The sequence below is a fragment of the Oryza glaberrima genome, chromosome 11 (genome assembly GCF_000147395.1).
Source record: "Oryza glaberrima chromosome 11, OglaRS2, whole genome shotgun sequence".
NCBI lineage: Eukaryota > Viridiplantae > Streptophyta > Magnoliopsida > Poales > Poaceae > Oryza > Oryza glaberrima.
Genome location: NC_068336.1, coordinates 24787436 through 24796269, shown reverse-complemented (window position 1 = coordinate 24796269; position 8834 = coordinate 24787436). Strand labels below are relative to the sequence as shown.

The window sequence follows — 8834 nt, the reverse complement described above, 5'->3', positions numbered from 1 at the left end:
ATAGGCCACGTTTAGTTCCAAACTTTTTCTTCAAACTTCCAACTTTTCCATCGCATCAAAACTTTCCTACACACACAAACTTTCAATTTTTCCATCACATCATTCCAATTTCAACCAAACTTTTAATTTTAGCGTGAACTAAACACCCATAGCCGTAATTTATTTTGGAATACAGGATACAAGTACTCTAGTTAAAAGATATCTCTACTCTACGCCTACCACTCGATGGTACGCGCATCAATAATCTATGGGACAGTAGGACGGCACGAAGGCATGGCCACGTCAGCGCCTTCGTTAAAACAGTATTGGAACGGTCGAATAGTATGTTTGCTTCCTCCTTCCCTTTGCTGCAACCGTGCGTGCATCTGCATCTCGTACGCACGGAACGTGTGGAGTCGTGCGTGGCCGTATTGCTCCCCCCCTCAACGCGATCACAATTGCACTCAGCCCATCTCGATCACTATTGCCAGCCCTATCATTTCGCTTATTCGTGGAATAAGTCAAACGGTATATTTACAAATAAAAAATAATTTATGAATAAAATTTTTATATACGTGTTCTCAATAATCTAAAAGCAAAGGCCAAAAAATAAACTTTAATGAGAAATCCCTAAAATCAGCTCCAAATTTAAAAATTTAAATTTTGGTTGATAAGTATATATAAGCATAAGCATCACAAACCTCTCTTAGTGCGACCACACAAATGTGATACTATAGTAGGAGTAGCAAAGTTACTCCAGTATCAATAATCTGGTATCCAGTATCACCATAGTCCCGCGAGAAGCATTGTAGAAAGAGATAATGGCTCTATTTAGGCTATGTTCGGCAGCCAGTTTTTTCAACTTCTCTCTCGTGTTCCACGCGTACGCTTTTCAAACTGCTAAACGGTGTATTTTTTTAAAAAAAGTTTCTATACGAAAGTTACTTAAAAATTATATTAATCCATTTTTTTTAAAAAAATAGCTAATACTTAATTAATCACGTGTTAATAGACCGCTCCGTTTTCCGTACACAGGATACTGGTTCCCAACTAGTCCTAACAAACTCAGCCGAGTTTCAAACGTAGCTTCTTCTAACATCTCCTACTCACTTCAAATCATATAAATTTTCATCTAAATTATAAGAATATGTAGCTATAAAATCTAAAAAATAAACTATAAGCTAAAAACTATAAAACCTATATTTTTTCAGAAGTATCAAACAATTGTTTCAATGTTAAACTTTGCCAACAGACCAACAATAATAACAACTACTACGTCTTTATGTTATTGTTGGCACCAAGCAAATAAAACTACATTGTGCTTGCCTTTAGCGGTTTAGCCTCGAGCCCTCGATTCCTCGAATCCTTGTTAGGGTTCACATAATCGTTCACCTACTGAAAACAGTCTATAAACTTGTAAATATCAAATTTCATTGAAATTCAAAAATTTACTTTGTTTTTTTTCAAATTTGCTTTACCTCATAGTTTGTCAGCTAAGTAGGCTCGTAACCACGAAATTTCGTAAGAATCGAACAATTTTCATCAGTTTTGTGAATCCTACTCCTCATAGCACAACATCCATGGTTTTACTCAATCATACGGACAGATCAAAGAGTGTACCCATTCGAGTAGCTATCTAAACCTTACATGCACCCTGTGTACTTTGATTTGTAGTATAAACCCTGTTTACTCTTGTACCCTGTTTGATGCAATTACTCCCAACTTTACTACCAAATGGTTTATTACGAGTACTTGCAGCTTCTTTCTAATAGTACAACATTGCACTGTAATAAAATCAAACGTCACAGTTCCGTACTTTTCAGTCTCTCAACAAAGTTTTTTCCGTTCATTTTCTTATTATTATGCATAAGCCTAGAATATAACTTATATTTGAAATCAAGTTGTGTAATTTAACTTTTATTATGTAGGTTTCCAGTGGTTGGGCCGTCTCCAGGGCCATAGGTTTACTGTTGGGCTTTTGCTGTGCATATACTGGACCGAGTGTCATGTTGGGCCGAATCTTATTTCAGCCCAAATTTTAGCCCAAGAGAGTGCCACGGCCCACGAGATCCACAACTCCCGGCGCCAAAAAGCTCAGAAGCGGAGGCGCGCGCCACCACCGCGACAGTTTCCCGCGCTCTTTTTTTGCTCCTCTCTCCGGCGACCGGCGCTAGGGTTTCCTCCATTCGGCGGGGCGGAGGTGGGGCGCGCTCGCCGGAGATGGCGGGGTACGAGAGGGAGAAGAAGCGGCTGCTCGACCTGGCCGCTGACTCCGGCTTCGAGCGCGACCTCGCCGCCGACTGCCTCGACAGGATCGTCCGCCTCTACGGTAACCGCCGCTCGACCTCGTACCCCTCCCCCTCTAGCCTCCGCTGCCGACGGTTTCCTCTACCGATAATGCAGGAGGATTTCTCGGTAGTTAATTGGGGTTTTGAGTTGGGGATTTTTTTAGTTTTGGGATCCCTCGAAGGCTCGAAATGCTATGGATCTTCTTTTGACTGAAAAAATGCAACAAATTTTAGCCATTAGTTTGTCAGGCTAATTCAGTAATTTTAAATTCCAGCTGCTCCCATCACTATTCAGTAATTTTATGTTTTTTTACCTTTAGAGTAAAGGTCACAAGACATCACTATATTTTTCATCCATTGCATCGCTGCCACCTACTCAGGCTTCTGCCACCACTAAACCAAATCCAGTTTCTTCTTCCCTCTAATGGTTGTTATAAAAGAGAATGACTTTTCAGAATCGTTTTCTTGTAATCTATTTGTGCGAAAGGAGGAGACATTCAATCCTGCTTTATTTCATAATCAGCAGTAAACACAGCATAACATTTATGTACAATTCAGTAATTTTCATTTCTAGCTGCTGCTCCCATTACTATTTTTCACATCCATTGCATCGCTGCATCCTACAGAGCCTTCTGCCACCACTGAGCCAAATCCACTTTCTCCTTCCTCCTGATGGTTGTTATAAAAAAAATGACTTTTCAGAATCGTTCTCTTGTAACCCATTTGTGTGAAAGGAAGAGATACTTTAATCCTGCTTTATTTCAGAATCATCAGTAAACGCCATGACAGTCAATCGCGTTGTTCTGGTATTATGTTCTTTATTAGTCAGTTACATAGCATTTAGGTACCATTACATTTCTTGCAAATTTATATTTAGCAAGTCATGTTGTATAACTAAACCAATTTGATGAGTTGCCTACTTGTAAATGGGAATCTAAGTGTAGGTATGTGGGGACAACTATTGGTAAATTACTTAGTTTTATCATCAGTTACATGGTGTGCGATTATTGATCAACTACCTAGTTTTATCGGCCTTTACACAGTTTAGGATTATTGATCAATTATATAGTTTTTTTCAATATGTACGATCGGTCTTCCCTTTCCACCTCCAAATGCATGATTCTTCCTGGCAGAGCATGCCGGTGGCTCACTTCCTTGTCTCTAATGGCTCACTCCATCTGGCGCCAGCCCTAGCTTCTAATCATGAACTGCTGAAACTTAAAATTACATGACACTATGTTCTGCTATCAATCACAGACACCATATAATCGAAATTGGGAACTTCATAATAGGTCCGGCTGCCACGGTGCCACCCACCATAGAGAACTGCCCCATGATCCAAAGCAGCAAATTCATCAAGAAGAACTAAACTTCCTTTACTGATTTGTCTTTAGCATCTAATATGATACCATGGACAAAATTTCCTATCTAACCTTTCAGCCAACCTCTAAGCTAAAATTTCGCCTACCTTTTTAGGTAACTTTTCATAGGTACCTTGTGCTAACCATTATTAGATTATAATTGATCAACGGTTGTCTTAATTTCCAAGTACTGGAGAAAGTTTATTGTTACATATATCTGTGCTAAATTTTGGTGGGTTTTAGTTCCGTTTCTTAACTTTATAGGGAACCTCTTACAACCTTTTAAGTATGCACTGTCTATGGAGTTATGATATTCTTTTATATCATATTATAGTATCCATAGTCCACATCAAGCGCTTGCTTTTGCTGCAATATAATTTTGCTTTTCAGTCTATAAAATTTTTGGTGCTTAGCTGACTATTCAGATTGTTTGATATTATCTAGAAAGGTAAGATTGTTTGGTCACTAGATTATAATTGAATGTTCTGGTACAGGAGAGGGCGGACAAGGTTTTATTACCGTGGAGAACTGCGGAGACGATTTCCTTGGCGCATTGGCTGATGCAACAAACAATAATGATGATTGGGATGATCTCAATGCTATAGAGAATGAAGCTTGTGGCAATTTGAATGGCATGATGAAGCACGGTGTAATTGATGATAAAGAAGTTGAGGTGAGAACTCCTTTGTTCAGACAGGCAGAATCCTCTGATCGACAGACTCGCAACAATCTGGACTCCTTCGGGTTCTCCTCAGATGATGACTTTGAAACATTGGAGTCCCATTGTGATCGTTCAGTCAGTACCCAGAAGAAGGTATGATCTGCACAATAGAATCTCGAATTAATCTATAAGCTATCTATCCTGATTTACCAATATTGGACTTCCATGTTTTTCCAGTTTCAAATATTTGCTTTTCTGCTGCTAATCTCATATTCATTGATCTTTATGTTTCAAACTCCATATTTTCTTTTGAAGGTTAACAGAGGAAACAATAGATGTGAGTCATCCACTTCAACTTCAAACAGAGAAACTCTAAGTTATCAGCAGCTGTATAGCCTAGATGACATCAATTTCGCAAACCTTGTCATCTTTGGCAACAAAAGCTTTAGGCCCCTGCAGTATGAGGCCTGTAGGGCTGCAGTAAGCAACATGGACACCTTTGTGCTTATGCCAACAGGTGGTGGGAAAAGCTTGTGTTATCAGGTCCGTAAATTCTGCATTTTCATCTAGTGTTGACCTTTCAGTACGCATGACGTCGAGACTTAGAAACTCCACCTCGAATTACTTGTCTTGCTCTTGCAGCTACCTGCAACACTGCACCCAGGTGTTACGGTTGTTGTATGCCCTCTATTGTCACTTATTGAGGATCAGATTGTGGCATTAAACTTCAAGTTTGCTATACCAGCCGCATTTTTGAATTCTCAGCAGACACCTTCACAGTCATCTGCAGTAATCCAAGAGCTTAGGTAAGCATTTGATTAGATCTCTAGCATATCTAATAGAATTTTGTGTTGTAACTTGCATAATGCTTCTTAAACATATCACATTACTTTAGCTCCTCATCCCATATTCTCATCTCATTGCAGAAGTGGTAAACCGTCATTCAAACTCCTCTACGTCACTCCTGAAAGAATGGCTGGAAACAGCTCATTTATTGGGATCCTCATAGGTTTACACCAGAGGGTACAAATATCATATTACATTTTTTTAATTGTTACTTTGTTTGTTAACTTAACCTTTAGTTTATCTGAGGAAGTGTATGTTAAACTGCATTTTTCAATAGGGTTTACTGGCAAGATTTGTGATTGATGAGGCCCATTGTGTAAGGTAATGTTTAAACTCCACGTTTGTGATAGTTGTATAAGAAGTAGCATTTTTCCTGACAATGGTACTGATTTCCATTTTAAACCAGTCAATGGGGACATGACTTCCGCCCAGATTATCGAGGCCTGGGATGCCTCAAACAGAACTTCCCTCGAGTGCCAATTATGGCTTTAACAGCTACAGCAACTGCATCTGTCTGCAAGGTACTAGTTACGCTGGTCCTGTTCCTGCACTACTGCTTGGATGGAAATTAATAGCTGTAATTTGGATGTACTCTGCAGGACATACTAAGTACCTTGAGGATCCCTAATGCAACAGTACTCAAGAGGAGCTTTGACAGAATAAACCTGAATTATGAGGTGATTGGCAAGACAAAAACTCCACAGAAGCAGCTGGGTGATCTCCTAAAAGAGCGTTTCATGAACATGTCTGGTATCGTGTACTGTCTGTCCAAAAATGAATGTGCTGACACTGCCAAGTTCTTGAGGGAGAAGTACAAGATAAAATGCGCACATTACCACGCTGGCTTGGCTGCTCGTCAACGATCCAATGTACAAGGAAAATGGCACAGCGGGGAGGTCAAAGTCATTTGTGCAACCATAGCATTTGGCATGGGCATAGACAAACCTGATGTGGTATATATCAGTCTATGTTGGGATATAATTCCATTCTTTTGCTGGTAGGTGCAAAGCTTTGATTTGGATATTTCATCATGCAGCGCTTTGTTATCCACAACACCATGTCAAAATCGATAGAAAGCTACTATCAGGAGTCAGGGAGAGCAGGAAGAGACAATCTTCCGGCACATTGCATTGTGTTATATCAGAAAAAGGACCTCGGTCGAATTGTATGCATGCTGAGGAATTCAGGGAACTTCAAGAGTGAGAGCTTCAAGGTTGCAATGGAGCAAGCAAAGAAAATGCAAACATATTGCGAGCTGAAGGTAACTCTATGATTTAATTCTTCCAACTAATGTTATTGTATAATTCAAAATGCTGCATCGCAACGACTTGATGAATGAATTTCCCTGCAGACAGAATGCCGGAGGCAAACTCTTCTTGGCCACTTCGGTGAGCAGTATGACAGGCAAAGGTGCAAACATGGTTGTAGCCCTTGCGACAACTGCATAAAGATTCCCTCTTGAGAGAACCTCTTCCAAACCTACTGCTGTGTGCTGACATATATGGTCTTGGTAGAAGGTCACTTCCTGAGAGCCTTTCTTACTTATGATTTGGCCTTAGCACCGGAAGTACTGCCTGAATGAAAGCAAATGCTGTCCTTGTTGTAAGATGCTTGACATTTTTATCCTGCAGACATTGCGCACGAGAGAAATCATTACTATTTGCATGAGAAGTCTTCATTACATTGCATTTTCTTGCTTCTTGTGTTCATGCCTTATTCTGTTGTTTCTGAAGAGATCAAGGAAATGTCAAGGTTCATCAAGTCCATAATTTGAGGTACCTTCCTATTCTACTCACGGGGTGTTTAGATCCATGGGTGTAAAGTTTTGGCGTGTCACATCGGATATACAGATACATATTCGAAGTATTAAACGTAGATTAATAACAAAACAAATTACAGAATCCATCTGTAAACTGCGATACGAATTTATTAAGCCTAATTAATCCGTCGTTAGCAAATATTTATTGTAGCACTAGATTGTCAAATCATGGAGCAATTAGGCTTAAAAAAATCGTCTCGCAATTTACACGCAATTTGTATAATTAGTTATTTTTTATATTTAATACTCTATGCATGTGTCCAAACATTCAATGTGACAGGGTGAAAAATTTTGCCAATGGATCTAAACAGGCCTCAGTGCCTATTTTGAGAATGGATAAAATTTCGATGTATAGTGTGGATTGAGTATTTAGCTTCAACTGCAATCAAATATTGAACTCTAAAATTTATTAAGCTGCAAATAGCGTCTGAGATCTTGCAGAGCCATTGCATCACATAATTCGGCTCAGGTTGGAAATATTTGTCTTCCAACCTGAGTAGGGCCATCCATGCACTCTAGGAGCTTCCAGTCTTGATAATAATATATTGCATGGAACCTTTGATTCTCACTGTAACAAAAATTTAGGAGAAAGCATTCAAAAGTACAGTATAAGAAGAGCATGAAGCAAAGTACAGTATAAGAAGAGCCTTTGAGATGTTGGATCTGAGAGTCTTCCACTTAAAAAAGAGTAAAACGGACTACTTTTATAGGAGAAAAGGAGATTTAAAGTACTCCAGTACTCCTAATTACAGAACTATCCATGAAACATTCTCTTAAGTTCTTTTAATCTGAAGAGTTTCTCTTAATAAGTTGTTGTGAAGTATAGTTAGTGGATGACATGGCCCACTAATGCTAGTTTAATCGATGCTCTTGTACGTCGTTTTGAGAATACGCTTCGTCAGCGTCTTTTGTGTAATGGCTTGCACTTTGCAGATGAGTCCAATGGAAAATGAGCTGCATCTAGAGAATTACATACACAGATACACTAGTGCTCAAAACAATTAAATTTAATTTTGTCTTTGGAAGGTCCTTAAGAAACTTTATGTTGATGCGTTTGTAGTAGTGGATAGCAAATTGTTCATGATCGTCAGTAGAATCAGAACAAGTTTATTTATATCTCTACTGGAACTAGAACAAGGTAAATAAAAACATCTCACATGGAAACTACTTTCAAAGAGGGCTCAGAGGGAGGACACCTCTGAAATGGCCAATGCTGCAGAGTATGCAGTCTACAGGTGCCAATCTGAAGAACTGCTCCTGATGACACCACAATCACAGCCTATCCAGTTCACCCTCCAGCCATCCTCATTTGAGCTATTCGCATTCACGCCGATCACGACAGTCGGCGATGTCGGTGTGAGGTTTGCGCAGATCGGGCTTGCCAACATGCTCAACTGTTGTGGCACAATTGTTGATGTGGAGTGCAGAGATGGAAATGGGAGTGAGGTGAATATGAAGGTAGAGGGGGCAGGGAGGCTTTTGGTGTTCTCTAGTGTGAGGCCTCCTCAGAGTTGTTTGGTGGATGGCTTTGAGGATGCATTTGAATGGGAAAATGGCGGGAAACTGATGGTTGATGTGTCCTGGAAGCAGGACAAGAATGGTGTCTCTGATGTGGAGTTTTATTACTCCCTCCGTATTTTAATGTATGACGCCATTGACTTTTCGACTAACGTTTGACCATTCGTTTTATTCAAAATTTTTGTGCAAATATGAAAATATTTATATCATGCTTAAATAACATTTGATGATGAATCTAGTTACAATAAAATAAATGACAATTGCATAAATTTTTTGAATAAGACGAATGGTCAAACGTTGGATAAAAAGTCAACAGTGTCATACATTAAAATATGGAGGTAGTACTAGTTTATTGTAGTGTA

At 39.4% G+C, this 8834-nt stretch overlaps 1 protein-coding gene across 1 annotated transcript; it reads left to right on the top strand.

Moving 5' to 3' along the window:
• The first annotated feature begins 2112 nt into the window (after positions 1-2112).
• LOC127754102 (ATP-dependent DNA helicase Q-like 1) lies at positions 2113-6906 on the top strand. Its single transcript, XM_052279564.1, has 10 exons — positions 2113-2308; positions 4123-4442; positions 4605-4832; positions 4932-5095; positions 5216-5312; positions 5413-5456; positions 5542-5656; positions 5735-6088; positions 6172-6396; positions 6487-6906. The coding sequence occupies exons 1-10, from the start codon at positions 2200-2202 to the stop codon at positions 6595-6597; spliced, it is 1767 nt and encodes a 588-aa protein (XP_052135524.1). The 5' UTR covers positions 2113-2199; the 3' UTR covers positions 6598-6906.
• The last annotated feature ends 1928 nt before the right edge of the window (positions 6907-8834 follow it).